Source organism: Phasianus colchicus, chromosome 2, assembly GCF_987193195.1.
Source record: "Phasianus colchicus chromosome 2, bPhaCol1.hap1.1, whole genome shotgun sequence".
Classification (NCBI taxonomy): domain Eukaryota; kingdom Metazoa; phylum Chordata; class Aves; order Galliformes; family Phasianidae; genus Phasianus; species Phasianus colchicus.
In genome coordinates, this window is record NC_143437.1 from 26,789,627 (window position 1) to 26,808,290 (window position 18,664).

The 18,664-nt window shown below is 40.9% G+C and overlaps 2 protein-coding genes and 1 long non-coding RNA gene across 8 annotated transcripts in view; 2 read left to right on the top strand and 1 right to left on the bottom strand.

Moving 5' to 3' along the window:
- Positions 1 to 17,270, top strand: part of LOC149918905 (uncharacterized) — a 59,846-nt gene extending 42,576 nt beyond the window's left edge. For 2 of the 3 annotated variants that reach the window (XR_016464075.1, XR_016464073.1), the window contains 2 exons: positions 577 to 682; positions 17,171 to 17,270. This is a non-coding gene — a long non-coding RNA (uncharacterized LOC149918905). Of the gene's footprint in view, positions 1 to 576; positions 737 to 17,170 lie in introns of those variants that run through there. The other variant, XR_016464074.1, reaches the window with a different exon arrangement.
- MCFD2 (multiple coagulation factor deficiency 2, ER cargo receptor complex subunit) lies at positions 13,762 to 18,162 on the bottom strand. Its single transcript, XM_031594549.2, has 4 exons — positions 18,029 to 18,162; positions 17,608 to 17,756; positions 16,746 to 16,905; positions 13,762 to 15,927 (listed from the first exon to the last, which is right to left on the bottom strand). Exons 2-4 carry the CDS (start codon positions 17,745 to 17,747, stop codon positions 15,796 to 15,798), a joined length of 432 nt encoding a protein of 143 aa, XP_031450409.2. The 5' UTR covers positions 17,748 to 17,756; positions 18,029 to 18,162; the 3' UTR covers positions 13,762 to 15,795.
- The window catches only part of TTC7A (tetratricopeptide repeat domain 7A), a 163,581-nt gene continuing 163,006 nt past the window's right edge, over positions 18,090 to 18,664 (top strand). For 2 of the 4 annotated variants that reach the window (XM_090135177.1, XM_031594530.2), the window contains exon 1: positions 18,298 to 18,577. In XM_090135177.1, the coding sequence (XP_089991303.1) occupies positions 18,415 to 18,577 (163 nt within the window). In that variant the 5' untranslated portion in view covers positions 18,298 to 18,414. Of the gene's footprint in view, positions 18,199 to 18,297; positions 18,578 to 18,664 lie in introns of those variants that run through there. The other 2 variants (XM_090135176.1, XM_031594524.2) reach the window with 2 other exon arrangements.

Below are 18,664 nucleotides of genomic sequence, written 5' to 3' on the forward strand. Positions count from 1 at the left end.
GACTTTTATACTTCCATTTCACATGGCCCATCTTCTTCCCAAACACATCTTGCTTAAAATTTCACTTCTTGTCTTTAGTTTTAGTTTTATTTCTATGTACTCCAGCGTTGTTCTTCAATTCTGGCTGCAGACACTGCTTGTGTTTGGTAGCAGTTCTGTAGATCCAGGCTCAGGAGCTCAGCAGCATAAACCTTGTTAACTGCCAATGGGATTAATGTGAGGAACTCCGTGAAACCTCTGTGAATGCATGCCTCACTGAACAATATGTCCTTCAAAGCTTTAGGATGGGGTTCACCTCTTCCCTTTTTGATTTCCAATTCCTTTTTCCTCTCCTTTTTCATCTCCTTTTGAAAGCAAAATTTTATAAAAATTAATTTGAGTGGATAAAAGCACATTCTGGGGGTTTTGTTTGTTTGTTTGTTTTTTAAATAATGGGGTAGAAAAACTCTCTGTGGCAGACATGCTAATGCTTTGACTTAGTCTCTTCCTTTGAAATGTTTGTGTATTCTTGTCTATTGCTCTGTCAAAACGGAAACAACTGCAGTGATTTTCTTAAGTTGCTGTTTGTTTTTCCAGTTTGCAGAATGCCATGAGCAGGGGTGGCCACTGCTCAGAGAGGCCTGAGGTGTTCTGTGATGTTTTGAATCCCATGAAAACCATACCAGAGGGGATAAATTTTTTGGTGAGTGTGAACTTGCTAGTGTAATTCCATCCTGTCCATGCTGCTGGACTGAAAATGAAGGTCACAAATATTCTGTAACAACTGCCAATGTCTGGTTGTTTTATTATCAGGATTCCAACAGAACTTCATTTTTAGAAGACTAGTGCATTTTATTGAATAGAATACATTTTTAATGTAATATTTGCAATATATATTAGTATTACAATATTGCCTGACAATGGCGACCAAAACAAAAGTACTATATGGAAAAGTGCCAGCCAATGCACTTTGAACAAAAGCTGTTCACATTGGCACAAGCCAGCATGTAGTTCACATCACTGGTGGGTTGTTTTACATATAGATCACATTAAGGCAGTCTGCAGAATTGGAGATGTTTAAAATTCTGATGTAAAAATTAAGGGAGGAAATTACGTTATTGAAATACTGAGACACTGGTTTAATATCTTTAGAAATCCTTTCCTATAGAAGTAAATTCTTTATTCCTGTCCATTTCTGTAAGGCTTCCGGTTTATTTATATGTCCCCTTAGAGTAGGTAGAGATTTTTAGGTTTTGGTCTGAGAGGTTTTGAAAGAAGTTGTTTCCACATCATGCATAGCAACATGGTTGGAAGGATAATTATTGCAAGTTCTTCAATTTCTGGATGCCAAAATCCACAAAGGCAGTAGAAACCATTATTTCTCCCCATGTGCTTTGTCACTTGAGAGTTAGGCAGTTTTTTGATTTTGATTTTTCCAGCCTATCAGCATTAAACCATCATTCCTTAGGCACAAACATGGAATTCTGATCTCAAATTAGATGATTGCATGTAGTTTTTTCTTACTATGAACAACTTCAGATGAAATAATACTAGATTGTTGAATAATTGTATGCAATTGTGGGACCAATTAATTGGGTGACTTTAAATCCTTTGAGTGATGAATATTGAGATATGGTACAATATGTTCCTCCTATGAGAGTGCTAAGCAGTTCTTAAGTCAGGTTGTTGGGAATATAACAAAGCATCTGACAAAATCAGGTTTTCATATTAAAAAAAAAGAAAAAAGAAACACACACAAATTCACTCCTCAAAAAGACTCCTTAAAAAGAACATCAATGTCAGTTGAACATTACTGGTCATGTGTGCAGCTGGATAAAGTCAATTCCTCTCAACTGTGGTGTGCAGATCATGAGGGAACTGGTAGTACCAAAAGAAAATTATCTAATTTTCTTTAGCTGAGCTTTCTCAAAGCAGTGTGAGTTAACAGATTGTGAGGTGACTGCATGCGGAACAGGAAATAAAATGAAAACAGATTAATGGGTTAACTTGGTATGTCCAAGTTTCAGGCCAACACCTTTCTCAAGCAAATAATATGAGAAGGGCTCATCTGAAGCAATTGCTTCTTTACCCTCAAAGGAGAAAGTGATAGAAGAGAAGGGGAGGAAGGAAGGAAAGAAAGAAAAACAGAAGAAAATGATCATTTCTATACTATTCACAGATATGCTTACTGTCAAATCTAGCATTGTAGTGGTGACATGAGTTCATTACAAATAGAGACAAAGAATGCAGAAAATAATGAGTTTTGACCCTAGAGGTTGAAATATTCACAGGTTTAGTGTTTTGAGCAAGGCAATGATCCAAAGCCTATAAAACCAGAAGAAAAACAGCCTTTGGCTGCAGTGGGCATTGCATCAGGCTTTCATATGACTAACCATCAGCAGACTTCATTAAGCCAAGAAGGAATAAGACACTCTATGTGTTTGCAACTTATCCGTCTGTTGAGCAGACATTCCCACCACTGAATGCAATGGAGATGTCCTAACACAACTGGTGGAAAGGGATCTATCTGTGCTTTGCAACTGCTGCTTCTCGCTAAGCCATCACAAGAGAGAGAATTAGTACAGACTCCATTGTCGCATACCCCAAGTCTGAACTTTAGTTTATATTTAAACAAGCACAGGAAAGAGCTGAGAGACTCTAAGACCCCTGTGAACTGGGGATCACTTGTTCTAAATTGGAAGGCAAATGTCTAAAGATCAGATTACAAGTGTCTACCAGCATGTTTTCACTGTGTGGTGGGTCAGCTGGAGTTCAGGCTCTGCAAATACCAAGGAGGTGGTTCCAGAGCAGTAAGCACTTGAGCAATCCTTAGCATCGGTGGTCTGAACTTGGGAAGGATTTCATAACATATCTGTAAGCCAAAGCTTCTTCAACTGTTAATTTAATAAAGAAGAGTGAACCACTGAGTAAGTCTCTGGAAGATAGACTAAATCAGACTAATTTGTTGTATAATCCCTTTTTAATGTGGAGAATTAAGGTGACGGCAAGATGGCTGTGTTTAATACTCTGAATAATTACTGGCAGTTACTGACATTGAAGATGGGAGAAAGCAAGTTAATTTCTACTTGTTGTTTTCAACACGTGCCAAACTCTTACTTCACACCAGCAAGGAAAGGCTAGAAGTTGTGCATTCCATATGCATGAAATAACAGTTGGCACAAATCACTGAGGGGAGAAAAATAAGAACCACTAAAGCCCAGCAACCCAAACTGTCACTCGCTGACAAATTTTTGACTCTTACTGCTGAAGAAAAAATAACATAAAGGCTTCATGTAGAATATTCCACCTACCCAGGTTTATGATCTTCTTTGAGGTAACTGTTTTGCTGAGGAAGCAACAATAGCTTCAGGTGTCCAACCTCCTCCTTTCCTATCTTGGGAAAGACCATCATGGCCAGTCCCAGAGTGGAATGGGAATGAAGCAGCAGAGGCTAATGAGCATGCCTTTCGTCAACTGAAGGCATGAAATAACTATTTTCCATTGCTAGGAATGGAGGTGGTGGGTTAACATCAGCTTTGTGGGTAACGTCTCCCTGCTTGGGACAACTTTACTAAGTAGATCAAGGGAGTTTGCATCCTCTCTTCACTGACACTGCTGGATTTGCTGTCAAACAGCTGGAGACAGCACAACCTTCCTCTGACTCCACAAATTGTGTCATCATGTAGACGCTTGGGCTATGGCTGCCAAAGCATTGGGAGTACTACTGGGCCCTGATGTTGCTGCTCTCTCCCCAGGGCACCCCAGCCAGTCTGGGCCCCACCTCAGCCCCAGGGCCATCAGCTTCTAACCCAGTGAGGCCACAGCAGGGCTGGGCTCCAGCTCCCCACATCCCTGCCCAGCCATAGGCCTGACTGAGTTGGGCTTACCCACACTCCCATGGCCCATGTCCTATGTAATGCCCTGGCAATTTGCTTGGGTTACATGAGTTTTCTTAGGCATCTTCTATACAACAAGACATCCTGCACTCACACAACTAGATGATGGTCTAAGTTTTCCCAGCCACTTTTGGAAGGAAATATGCAAATAAACAAACATTTAGTGAAAGTCAGAATATGTATGATATATGTTGTATAAAAGCATTATATACTGTTCCTCCTTGGTTTCCTGTCCCTTCGCTGTCCTATGATATCTCCCTTTCTACTTTCTCTCTCTAAACTGACATCTACTGGGGATGAAATTGTGTAGCCTGGAAAACAAGCAATGACACTGGCAAATACATATCAAGAGTTAATTTCAGCAAGTTTCGTATAATTTTTTTCCTATTTTGTTGATGACTTAGAATAGTACCTGTAAGCCAAAGCTTGCTTGTTTGAGTCACTCTCTCATTTTATTTTTAAAGTAACTGATTTTGCATTTTGACATGTTTCTTGTTTTCAGACTGTGTTGATTTTCTGTGTGGTTCACTCTAGTCTTCCTACAACAGATAGCTTATTATCTTGCCTTGTGAAAATCATACTTGGCTTCTGGGAGACGTCTATCAAAAGAAAAGAATAGACTGAGAAGCTGGTACTTTCAATCTAATTATCTAGGTTGGTCGTTGTTTGGTGAACCTATTAACTGCTTGAAGTGACTTGCATCTTCACAGATATGCATGATCATTTTCTGCACTATTTAAATGGGAAATGCTACAGCTGTTATGTTAGTTTATTTTCTCTTCAGTTGGTTCTGAAGAGAATGCATCTGGCTTCACTCATGATGAACAATAGAGCCCAACTTGCACCTTCTGAACTAATGACTGCAGATGAATGTTCCCAACTCCCCTTATCTCTTATCCTTGACTAACCACCTCAGTTCAAGGTTTATGCCTTTCAGTGAAGCACTCAAGCACACTCTTAGCTTTAAGTACATCATTTCATTGAGTAGGGATGGATTTAATTACACACTTGTAGTCTGTGGCTTGTCAGCACTTCAAGTTTCCTAACCAATTGCCAGATAAGTTAAAAGTTAGCAACCAGCCCTGACAGTTCTGCACCTTGCTGAACGGTGAGCTTTCTGGTAGTGACAGACAACACTGTTCAAGTCTTTCATGAGGCTCCAGAGTAGAGATGCATAGGGTCTTGGGCCCAACTGCTCTCTGGGAATGAAAGAAAGGTGCTTTCTAAAAACCTAGAAAAAAAAGGGACAGGGAAATATTTCTCAGCTTTCTCTGGTGGTGGCAGCATACTCTGCTGGGGCAAGACACCATCAGCACAGCAAGAAGCCAAATCTTTGTGCCCTGGCTGTAAAATCTAGCTTCTACAGTTCAGATGTAGAGGAGTCTGTGCCCTATCCCTTTCAAATCCAATACCACCAACACAGTCAGCCCACACAAATCTGTTCTCTGCTGTGTCTTCCCCCAAGATCAGTTCACCCTTAAGTCTCAAGAGGATGTATGTATAAGGACAGCTCAGGAAATGGAGAGGGAGGAAAATCATCATTCATGGTGTTTAGCTTCTGACTAAAGTCTAACTTAATGAAGTTTGAGCACTTTGTCCATACTGGGATTAAGAGCTAATAAATAACTCATCACAAATGTAAGAGAAAAATAAATAGGCCGTGTTCATCTGAATGGCAGAAAACATCTTTGGGGGTGGTGCCAAAATGAAATTCACTGAATTCACATCAGTGGCAACACAGATGAGTTTAGAAGATGATCTTGGACAGAAGTGTTGTAGGGTAGGTAGCCTGTCATTTATGTCATCCCTGGTAGGTCTAAGCAGCATGGTTCTGTGGAGGAGCCCCGCGGCTGTGCTTTCTTGTGCTGGCAGTCACAGACAAGCTGCAGTTATGATCTCATGCCATCCTGGTTAGAAAAAGTGTGACCAGCATGAGTAGCTTTATCTGAGGCCTACACCAGGCTTCATTGTTGATAAGTTACATAGGTAATGAAGTTGTGGATGAAAGATGCAATCAGCCACCCTGGAAACCATCTTTCTGAATGTGGTTGATATCTTGTGGCACTGCTTTGGATAGCCATGTTTTGCAAACTCCTGGCTCTTTAAAGATCCAGCGGACTAACAGACTAAAAAACCCACATCATATGTCATTCTGGGTACATTCTTGCTGAGAATGAATACAAAGACCTATTCATCACTCCCAGTGCTCTCATAACGGACAGATTAAATCACTCTCTGGCTGTGAAGATGACAGTGGCCCACTAGCTATGGCTGTGTAACAGTTTCCATTAGAAGGCCTTGTTTCTGATTGTTTATGATTTTGCCAGGCTTTAGCTCCTTGAGCTGAAATTTCCCCTGCCATATGTCACCACAAACTGAATTTCTGTGTGTGGAAGGGCCGAAATGAATATTCATGGCATTTCCAAGCTTATGTATCAGTGAAAAGTCACTCAGACAATTTTTCGGGCATTAACTGTACATTTGTCTTTTCTTGAGTGATCAGGAGAAACATCTGGAGCTATGTGCTCCCCAGTGGTCAGTGCTCAATCTGAAGCTGGAATAGCAGCTAAACAGCCTGGGTGCAAGAGGTTTCATATCCAGGTCTCTCAACTTGGTAGATATTCTTGATGTTTTAACCTTTACACAAATGACCAACCTTCTGAGACTGTACTTTGGTGTCCTAATATATTTAGTCCAATATTAAAACCCATGATATGTTAACAGAAGTTGCTTCTAGTGGACTGAGATTACACTAGTAGGGAGTAGAATTTGGTAGGGTGGCATCTACTGTTTTATGGTTGAGCACATCCTGGGTTTGGGTATGTATGACTGCTTATAGCTCTGTTTATCTTATCCTTTACCTTCTCCACTCTTGTCCATTTGTTGTATTCCTGACCAACATTCCTTGTCAAGTGGTATCAGGATAGATTGTCAGATCTCTGTGCTGATCTGAGTACCAGTCTGAAGTTGCTAGCTCATGGGATGAGTGAGCTTCATAGTGTTTAGGAAGAATTTTTTCTGGTCCAAGGAGACTGTTTTTCTCCTGCACTTTCAACTAATACTGGCGATGTCAGCAAGAAGAGCTTTCAGGCTGGACTGATTTGCCTCTGGATTAGGTTCTTATGTTGGAAAGATTTTTGGTGACCAGCAGCAAGTGGCATGGATGCGGGTCAGCAGTGGCATCGGATTCAGTGGACAGATAATAATTTTGAGGGTGATGTGCTGTTTCTGGGAGCAGTATCTGCAGATGGAGCACAACTGCACTCTGGAGGAAATGTGCTCTCTGATCTGCAGCTGGTATACGCCTATCTCTTTCCCTAAACTGCTTTTATTAGATGGAGCTTTACAAGCCCCCAAGAAGGACCTTTAACTTCCACAGGAATCTGAGAAGGCTTGTATTAAACTCCTTAGAGGAGTTCTCCCTTAGCCATTGCACAAGCTAGAAAATTTCCAGATCTCAGCAAAAACTGTGTGAGTGCTGTGTTCAGATGGTGTAGAGCTTGCTCTTGCATACCTAAATCACAATTAAACTAGCTGTTCTGGGTCCAGTTAGTAACATTGTCCCAGGAACAAAGTGGTCAGCATGGCCTGCTAAAAGAATAAGTTGCTTACCTTACTCAGTTTTTATATTGGGTTTTGCTGTTGTGCTGTGTTCTGTAATGCTATTGGTATGGTGTTAAACAGTATCTTAGCTGACTAATTTAAAGGTAGTTGGGTACCTCAATGACATATTGCAATTTTAATAAGGACTGTGGTAGAGACACATCTGCAGTCAGAACTTTTAACTTGTCATCATTCTGCACTGCCAACATGGTGTAATAAGTCTTTGTAGAAATCCTGAAGCCAGACCGTAGGAAATGAATCTGGATCCTATAAACATTTTAGTGGGAGGAAGCAAAAATATTTGCATGACCTGCCAGGACTTTTAGTCTCATATATAGGATGTCACATGGGGGAAGTGGTCTTTTCCCGTGTTGATAATAAAAGCACTTTATATTTTTGCTGCAATGAAAAGATCATGCATTATATAGATCACAGTGAACAGTATTCAGTAAACTGCAGATGTCCTTAAGTTTCCATTATAAACTTGATTTTATTCCTATTCCTGTCTCTGCCAAAATTAGCCCTATACACCTACAACTTCACAGGCATAATCTTATTCTGGGACAGATTTTTTGGAAGAGTTGAAGGAAACTGGTCAAGGTGTTTAAGAGATATGACAGCTAAAAAATGAGATCATCTGCTTGGAGATTTTCCTAAAGACTTTTTGACTTGTCATATACTGAAAATTCATTTGCCTGGAGTTTCAAAAAAATGTTTTAAATCTGTTGGTCTTGGCCAGAAATGGTGCCTTTGAGTAGTTTTAGGCTGTCTGGTGACAGAATTATTTGGTTACTGAAAGTGGTTTCCGCCTTGGTGTATGTATACGTGTTATGTATTCTTTGGAGATCTTAACTTCACTAGTCAGTGCCAACATGTTCTTAAATTTACAATGGCAAATGTGAGTTTTCTAACCAACTCCGCATGCATCCTAAATGTACATATTCCTTTTCTTAAACCAGTCTTAAATGCACGCCCTGTTGCCTAAAATCCTCACCAGTGCATTTCCTGACTCCCACTCCAATCCATGCTGAGGCTGACAGTGGGGTTTTACAGTCACTTCTGCAAGTGCAAGGTCCCTGAAGAGAAAGTCCCTGAAGACATCTCCCAAAGGGACTGGCATTCAAATCTTATTTCTACCCATCTCAGTTCTCTTTCCTGGAACAAAACATCGTACCTGCCATGATTTGTGCCAATATGTCAGTCTCTAATGGCTGCGAGCCATGGATGATGACACTTAAGTCAATATTTTTGTGTTTGTGACTTACTTCTGTTTTATGACAAAATAAGTTCTGAGGCATATTATGTGTTTCTTAAAGAGGATTTATTTCAAAATACATCCTTTTACTTTCTCAAAATTGGATAATTTTTAAATGTGGTTCTTGAAGTGTGATCAAAACCAGAAGTAATCTGAACCATTAGATGATTTTGAAAGCTTCCCCTTAGATAAGAAGCATAAGCATAAGAAACAATATAGTTGTGCTACACCACTGCATTAATGTGGTTCTCTGGTATCACTGCTGCATCATGCACTTAGCTTACACTGAAGGTCATGGCTTAGCAATGTCAACAGTAAAGTCTGCCCAGTACATACCACTGACTGTGGGACACTGCCCATGTTCCATAAGACCTTGTTTGCAGTTAGTAGTGTTGCCTGGCTGTAACATTTAAGCCTTGATCTTTCTCACTTCAGTGTTTTTTTTGTTGTCGCTGAAGTCAAGTCCCTGAGTCACAAATTTCTGGAACCTGTGAATGTATTTGTGAGAAGTATGACCATATGCTTTCTCTGTTCTTTATTATTCCATCAGCATCTGTTCTTGGCCATTACTGAGACAAGCTGTTGGGCTAAGTGAACCTTTGCTTTAACTCAGTGTGGATGTTCTTGCAATATATTCTCAGTCTCAGCAAAAATAGTTGACTGTTTGCTAAAAACAGGGCTAGGAGTTCACTTTGTCATAAAAAAAAAAAAAAAACACCTCTCAGTAGCCTTTTTATTTATTTTATTATTATTATTATTATTTTCTTGTCTTTTCTAAGAAAAGCTTTAGTATCTCTGTGCTTAGGAGCTAGAGCTGGAAACCTAAGTGAAACATTATCTTAGAGTCATGGCTATGTTTCCATCCCCACTTCTTTCTGATTCAAAGTGTCCACTTCTGGCTCTTGACAATCACACCTTGAATGTGCTCACTAGAAACTTGGCAGGCTTTGCACTTGGACTTTGTGGCAGTGGGCACACCCTGCCAAGAATGAGCAGGAAATTTCTGGTTGCAGACTGCTGTCATACAGCACAGGAACTGAGCGCAGCAAGATGGTCCTCCCAGCTGTTCTCTGCAACTGAACAACTGACTTCACTGTTGCTAGTTGAGGACTATTAATCTTTCCTTTTAAACATTATTTCTTTAGGGAAAAAAAAATCTTGCAATTTTTTCTTATGTTTTCTGGACTTGTGTCCATTTCTGTTGATCTCCTCTGGTCTCTTACCATCTAGTTCATGTCTTTCTTGAAGTGCAGCACACAAAACAGAACGCTGTCTTCCAGTTAAGTCTTCATCAGTGAAGATAAGACCACAAGGACTCTATTCATCGTCTTTAAGACCCTTTTAGACATCCTAATGCCATATCTGTGCACAGCTCTGCCACTCGTGTTCAGCTTGTGTTCCACCACAGTCCCTAGATTTTTATCTTATGGACTGGACAGATGAGTATTTCTGCTTCAGAGTGGCATTTTACACTATTTCCTTCCGTCCGGTTTAGATGACTTCTCTAAATATATCAAGATCATTTTAAATTCTGATTCTGCCATTCACAATATCTCCACTTGTATGCCTAATAGCCATACTTCTATTACACTTCTTCGTACTTTCATCTTCTATGCCTTCAATAAAAACAATAAAATTGGATACGGGACCAATCTCCACTGAATTCTTCGTAGAACACATCTATTTTGATATGCTACATTTTAATTATACTGTGAATTCTATCATCCAACCAGACTTGACCTCCTGCCCCTTCCCACAGCAGTTTCATTTAGATCACAACTCACTAGCCTGTTTATGAGGAAGTATTCCTAAGGCTTTGCAAAAAAAACCCCCTAAATTAAATAAATAATTTTGAGTTATATGACACTTATGGCCATTACTTCACCCTCTTTAAGACTCCTAGAGTGCAGCTGATTGGGCCCAGGCAATTTAAAAACATCTAATTTAATGGATAACTTTCTAGGCAGATTTCTCATTTTTTAGGCTGAAGTTTTAACACTTTTTTTCCCTTGTACTCATTTCACTGTTTTCTTGCCTTTTTAGTAGAAAGGGCAAAAAAAATTCCATTAAACTCTCACATCCTTAACATCCTCTGCTGACAGCTTCCCCTATTTTTCATTTTTCTCTTCAACCCCACTTGTAAAATTTCTACAACTTCTAATATGTTTTGCTAGTTGCACCTTGTGCACTTTTTCTTTACTGACTGTACCTGTGATACAATCTGGGAGAAGAACTCATAGAGAGCAGGCCTGTGGAAAAGGACTTGGGGGACATGATGGATGAAAAGCTGTACATGAGCCATCAGTGTGCTCTTGCAGCCCTGAAGGCTGACAGTATACTGGGTTGCATCAAAAGAGGGGTGGCCAGCAGGGAAAGGGAGCTGATTGTGTCTCTCTGCTTTGTCCTTGTGAGGCACCATCTGGAGCACTGTGTGCATCTCTAGGGCTCCCAGCACATGAGGGTTTTGGAGCTATTGGAGCAGGTCCAGAGGAGGGCCATGAGGATGATCAGAGGACTGGAGCATGTCTCCTGTGAAGAAAGGTTGATGGAACTGGGCTTGTTAGCTTGGAGAAGGTTCTAGGGAGACCTCACTGCAGCCTTCCAGTGCTTGAAGAGAGCTTATAAGCAGGAGAGAGACCGACATTTTACATGGTCTGATAGCGATAGGATGGAGTAAATGGATTTAGGTCAGATATTAGGAGAAAGTTTTTCACTCAGAGGACAGTGAAATGATGAAACAGATTGCCCAGAGAGATTGTGGATGCCCCCTCTTTGAAGGTGTTCAACCGAAGGTTGGATGAGATGCTGGGCAGCCTGAGCTGGTGGGTGACAGCCCTGCCTATGGCAGGGGGGTTAGAACCAGATGAGCTTTAAGGTCCCCTCCAACTTAAGCCATTCTATGATTCTCTATGATATATATAGACAATTATGACGACATATTGTTGTATGCTCTCCACTAGCTGACCTAGTTTCTTCTTTACAGATATATCTCTATCATGCTTGTGGTCAATTAAAATGTTATAAATTAGCTGACTTCTGCTGAATTTCCTTACCTTCCTCAAAAGTGGTATAGCTTGCAATTGGTTTCTTATTAGCATTTGTTGAAGGAACTGACAGCTCTCTGTAATTTGTTTTTCCCTGAGGTTTGCCTTCTATGACATCTTCCCTACCCATTCTCTGGGTTTACTGACATCTGCCTTCTTGACATATATTGCTGTCAGTCACTGGAATTAAGTGGCAGAGGTTGACACTATTTCATTGCAGAACTGAGTTCTTGTAAAATGTCACATCTGACAGTATACTTTGAGTCGTATGTTACACTGCCCTCTACTTAAGTGCAAAACTGCCACTCAGCTGAGCAAGGTAGTGACAATTAGAGCATGTATTAGCTCTTAAGATTTAGGATGTTTCAGAATTTAGAATGAAGATCAGGAACAAAAACATAACTTAAACTTTCTGTAAGGCATAAATAATTGCTCTTACAATAGATCTCATTCAATACAGACAGCTATCTGTGCCAATGAAACATTTAGAGCACAAACTCTTTGTGATGGTAAATAATGCAGGCTAAAGTATGTAATGATCCTCGTTCTAATTTGTTGGCTAAAAACTTAGAATTGTTTCTTGATAGAGTAGGCAGACAGTGACAATGTCATGAGAGAGATGAAGAAAGCAGGAGACTGTACTTTAAGCCAAAGCTTAAGGTTAAGATCAACTCACACTGTAAGTATGCCTCATAATAAGAGACTCTTGCTAATATGAGATGCAAAAAACAGTAAGGCTTCAGGTCCTACTAAAAACCCTTAACATTTTTTAATGTTGTTTGAGAGTACTGTTGATTCCTCAGTGGTCCTTCAACATTGTTTTTACTGACACTATTACACCAGTTGCTTTACTGTCACTTCAGGCGGGTTTGAGTCTCTAAGCAATGAAAATGAATTATTAGTAACCAACATCATATTGGCAACATGCTGTTGTTAAAAGACAGAGGAGCAGGCCTTGCTGGTATTCACAGTTGTGATTGATACTATAAAGAAATCCACGTATGAATCACTCCAAGTTGCATACCACCAAGAACAAGTATGTGGTGTTGATACGCTATCTAGTGGCTGGACGGAGGAGAACATCATTCCTGAATTACTGTTTCCACTCCAGCAAATTGCTGGTATCAAGAAAATGCTTTAGATGAGATCAGGATTTGTAAATTTAACCATTTTGTAATGAATTTAAGACATTTTGAGGTTACAGGTTATGAGCCAAAAGAAGATGCTAAAGTTTGTGTGAGTTTGCAAACAAAACATTTGCTGAAAGCATTTTTGTCATTAATAATTTGCACTTTTTAAAGACTTCTCCCCTTTTGACTGTGACCTAGGCAGACAAGTGACCATTAACTCAGTTTATGAGTGTTCAATAATCACTTCAAGTATTTTCTTCAGCTGCTAGATCAGGCAGTATTGTTTAAGGTCAAAGCAGACAATCTAGATGCTTTAACTAAACGAGACAGATAGTGTACAGTAATGCAAGACCAGATGTATTCTCTAATGGGGAAAACTAATTCTAGTTCCCTGAGATCATAGACTTGGAAGGGGTGAAGACAGGTTTCTCCTAGTTTTCTGTTTCTGACAGGGATGCAGTTAACACTCAGTAAATCAAACTCTCCTGCTTTACTATCCATTTATTATCCTAACTGTGAAATAGACAGTACTGTTCTTCAGAAGGTAAAGCAGCTTTTTAGCTAGTGAGTACTTCTGTCATAAAGACCCTGTTTTCTACACTACATACACAAATTGGAGAACACTGTTTGTCCATATGACCTGTACCAACATATTTAGGGTACTACGTGAGTTACAACAAGCACACAAATTACTTGAACTACCAAAAAAAAAAAATAAATAAAAAAAATAAAAAAAAATGACTCAACCTTTTATCTTTAAGTGCACTTAATTAAATGGATGTCTTTGTTTTAGGATGATGACTAAACACATGATGTTGCAGGTTTCAGCTTGGATATTTCAAGAACTGTACATCTTTCTAGGAAAGCAGAACTTTTATTTTACTCTCTCTTAATGCATTCTGAAATGAAAGGTGCCAATTTTATTCTCCATTTTTGGCAAGCAATTTCTCAATTTATACAAGCTTCTGACTCTTTAAAAACATGTTTAAATTATTTGGTAAAAAATGCTGTCCACAATATCTGTGTTTATCATCATTACTCCTGATACAACACATCCCTTGCCACATAGGGTAACTATTAATGACCATGTAAATACAACATTTATATAAATACATGCCACATAGCTGGTTGCTAGACTAAGTTTAAGCATTTTTCTTAGTCTCTAAGACCACTGCACTTGATAAGTAAACAATGATTCTTAAGAGCTGGACACAGAAGTCAGTTTCTCGGTCCAATGTAAGTAGAAAAAAAAAAACTTATGAAATAAGCACGTAAGAGTTGCCAGGATCAATAATCTTTAAATGTTCAGAGCTGATAATCTTAACCTCCTTTTGTCTCCCCTCCCTTTCTATCCACTAACAATTCTCTGTACTTTCTTCAGATTCAACTTGCATTCCAAATTTATTACCATGGAAATAAAAAACAATAATTTTGTTTTTAAGATGTCTGCTAGTAACACAGATGGGCTTTCTATTGGAAAATTAAGCACATGCCTCACTAGAAATTCCCACATTACATGCTGGCTCTGAAGAGCTACAATCCCAACTTCTTTTTATTGCTTGTACAACCAGCATGACCCTGGTCACAAAGTAGTTATTACAAAAAAAAAAAGTCCAACACAGGATCCATTGTGCAAACATTTAAACAAATGGAATAATTTCTTTTACAAATGTGTTTCTCTTGTATAAGAATAATTTTGTACAGAAAATAGCTCTTTATGCATTTTACAGAAATGCTAACATTTAAATTCTCTATTCATGGACAGTGTTTGAATGCAATTTAAGATTTCAGTTTTGCTTAATAGTTACCAAATGTCAATAAAGCAGCAGTACATCATTGTACATCACATCCTTAAACTGCTTGACCTAGCAAGTATTGAGGACAGTGAAAACATTCCTAGAACCATATTTGTCTACAAACATTCAAGTATCTTGAAACAGTGATTAAATACCTCCTGAAAGTAACACTGTAACTTATGTGTCAAGAAATATGAAATTAAACCTCAACAAGGCAGCATTACTTGCTCACAGATTATCCTGCTGGCTAATACTTTAATTGAAAAGAAAGTTCAATATTGAACTGGTTTACAGTTAAGGTAACTTTCAAAATGAGATAGGTATTCTAGTAAATGTTATGCAGCATTAATACAACATCGTATATGAATTAAAAATACTTTCTTTTTCTTAACAAAAGACCATGAAAGGTAAGAAAAATTTAAAAATAAAAAGTAAATTTGTGAAGGATGAGAAGAAATTGGAAAGTGTATATTTATATATAATGCATAAGGGTATGCTAGCAAGTACATATATTTAAAAATACTCAATTTCTTTGAAGGTAGTATTAAAGTCCACATGGTATCACAGGGACCTCAAACACAAACCACCTTCATCTTCTACAATTGTTGTTTCAAGCACCATACCTGTATGAAAATTTCCTTTGAAATTAACAAGAAGGAAATTTCTTCTTTATATACAACTTTATGCAGTCAACATCTTTTCTTTCTTTCTAGGTATGTCATAAGTTAAAATAGAAGATGTAAGCAAACAAATTTTATATAACTCAAAAAAAAAAAAAAGGAATTTAGATTCTGATTGTATTAAGATTGTATTCATATATAGCTTAAGAGTTTGCCAGCTGTAGCCTATGGAAATATTTTGATGCTTCCATGATTCGAGATTCAAATACGTACCTACATTTAGTCAAGTATGACTACCATTCTGAGATTAGCCAGCCTCTTAACACATACAGTTTGCAAACAAATTCAACTGGCACCAGGACACCTCAGCTCACAAATACCTCAGCACAAAGGTTGACATGATTAATAAATCACATTATACTGGGTCACATTTCCATTCTGTTAGACGGAGAAACAAGCCCCCTTCAAAACCTTATTCCAGTGATTTTGCAAATTCTGCATAGTCAATGTATCCATCATTGTTCTTATCATCATCTCTTAAGACGTCATCTATTAGACTAATTAGCTCCTCTTCTTTCATTGCCTGGATATTCTCAACACCTTCCTGCAACAACAACAAAAAACCCACAGCAGTTCAGCAAATCTTTCTCATGTAGTGGCACATTTGACAGATCACTGACAACTAATTTTTGTTAAGCAGCTCATGTTTGATGTTTAAAGTGGCACTAAGTGTTATGTAATTATTTATTTCAATATAAGCACATTTTAGCAGATGCTAGCTAGTAAGTCTACATTCTCTGTCCTTCAAAACGATATACATGAAGTTATATTCTGAACTGTAATTTCTGAAAGGTCAGCGTGAGATACTGTGTCAGCATTATCTTCCCAAAGCAATTATATCTCCATTTGTCCTTAAACATTCATAGCCAGGACGAAAATGTGTTTAGAAAAAGATAAAGAAAAAGGCATGCTATGACTGGTTCTTGTTACACTACATTTGTGTAAGAGGTCTCCTGCACTTTGTATACTCACAGCAGCAACATTTTGGAATTGAAAATAACAGTCTCAGGAGCTGTAGCAGCATCACCACATGCTACTTCGATAACCTTGTTTTAGCCTAATTCCAATTTGGTTAATTTCCCTTTCTCCTCTCCCCATCTCTGCCAATCGAAGAATCCTCTCTATTAAATCATTTCCATTCTTCATTCACACTGAAGTTTGAACTACAGCAGAGTCTTCTTGAAAACTCTGATGTGAAACACTGTGATGAAGCCAGGACTTTTCTAAGTTAAACCAAATGGGAGACAGTCTCATTTTCAGGCCAAACTGTTGTACTGTAACTACTGTATTGTAGATGCTCTACATTAAACTGCTTTTCAGAACTGTTTTCTAAACACACAAACTATTACAGTATTGATCTACCTCTTTGTGGACATGTGATATAGCAGTAGCAAGCTCTAACCCATCTAGTAAATTATTGCCATCGTAATCATGCATTTTGAAGTAATGAAGCTGCAGCTCTTGTGGAGACATCTCAGACTCTGGTTTTTCAATAACTCCTTCCAAGTGTTCCATGATGTGGCTATGGAAAAAAGAAAAAAAAAACCCACAACAAAAAACAGTGTTAACAGTTAATTATTAATTCTCTATTTACATCAAATTTAGTTTTAGATCAAGCAGCCAAGTACATGGGTACTACGTATCTCTAAAACACCCCGCACACTCCCTACAACTGAAAGGTATTTTATAATGGAATGAAGAGGCTACAAAGGTTGTTTGCTACAGGTGCTGTAGTGGCCTGCGGTATCATAGATAGCAGTTCCTCTTTCTTCTGGCCTACTTAACAGATTACAGAAACAAGTGAAGCAGAGCCCTGAATCTCCTTCCGGCTGTCTTCCAAAGCCCAGCAACTGGAGGAAGATTGCTCCCAGTCAAACGTGAAGCAGGGAATGTTATTGCTGCCAAGTCTCTTTTATGTATGAAGAAGCAAGGAAGAATAAAACTCCCTCCTACCTCTTTAAAATATAGCTCTGTTTACATTACATTGATCTAGGTAGGCAAGGTGCCTGCAAGGAATGATTCATACTGCGAACGGGGCTGAAGGTCCAGAGAGGCCTTTCCATACCTCCCGTCTCAATAACTTACTGACTGAATGCCTCATCTCTGACTCCACCCGTCCGTACGGCACCGCGAGGACAGAGGGTGCCCCCGGCTGCCACCCAGCTCACGTAACCCGACTTCAGAGACAAGCAAAGCACGAAGTTCGCGCTCGCACAGCACCTACTCTTTATCCTGCACCAAGTTCTTATCGAGGCGGCCGTGCGAGGACGGACTCTCCGCCGCGGGCTGCTCGGCCGGGACAGGGCCGAGCCATGCGGCCACCAGGCAGAACAGCAGAGGGCTCCTAAAGCTCACGGGGGCCATCGCGGTCTCCTAGAAAAAAGAAAGCACACACGCACACTCCCTCAGATTAAAACGGGACGGAACGGCCCGGCCGAACTCCACAGCGCAGCCCTGCCCGCGGTGACGGGGCCAAAGGTCGCGCTCAGCAGCGCGGTGCGTCGATCCGGACACCGTGACGGCAGCACGGCCGCCGTTTACATTTATCCCCCGCCCTCCCCAGCGCTCAGAGGACGGGGCCGTGACAGCGGCACTACGCCCGGCCCCTCGGCGCAGTTACACCGCGACCCGGCCGCGCTACGCACCCGCCGGCGGATAGCGGCCGCCGCGCCGTGCCCAGCAGGTGGAGCCGCCCCGCGCCGGGCCCGCCACCATCACACCGCCCCTCTGCTACCGCGCAGGCGCGCCCCGCCCACCGGCCGCACCGGACGTCAGCGCCGCTGGAATTCCACGTGGAGCGCTCGCTGACGGCCAGGTGGAGCGGGCGGGGCGGGGCGTGGCGTACGGCGAGGGCGTGGCTTACAGTGAGGGGCGTGGCTCGCGCGATTGAGGCGGGCCCTGCCTCGCGTCTTCTTGCCTGCCCGACGGCGCCAGGGGACGCGTGCTGCCCCCGCCCCGTCCCGCCCCGCCGCCTCTGGGCGGCTTCGTGCAGGCCGGGGGCTGCCGCCGGGCGGGGCGGGCGCGCGTTAAGATGGCGGCTAAGGGCCCGCTGTCTCACGTGAAGCTGGAGGGGGAGATTGAGCGGTGCCGGGCGGAGGGGCACTGGGGGCAGCTCCGGCTCCTGGTGCAGCAACAGCTGCTGCCGCCGGCACGCACCCGGCGGAAAGTAGCGGCGGGGGGCACGGAGGAAACGGGTAAGCTTCCGCGCTCGGCGGGTCGGAGCCCTGCTGCGTGGGGCTCGGGGGCGCTCCGTGCGCGGGGCGCTGTGCCTGGCCCGGCGG

Bases quoted from the DNA above. Each gene is read 5' to 3' on its own strand.
- MCFD2 (XM_031594549.2), bottom strand. From the start codon at position 17,747: ATGGCCCCCGTGAGCTTTAGGAGCCCTCTGCTGTTCTGCCTGGTGGCC. The intron at 16,906-17,607 runs GTAGGTGCTGTG...TTTTTTCCATAG, and splicing joins AACTTGGTGCAGGATAAAGA to CCACATCATGGAACACTTGG. The intron at 15,928-16,745 runs GTAGATCAATAC...TTGTTGTTGCAG, and splicing joins TATCACATGTCCACAAAGAG to GAAGGTGTTGAGAATATCCA.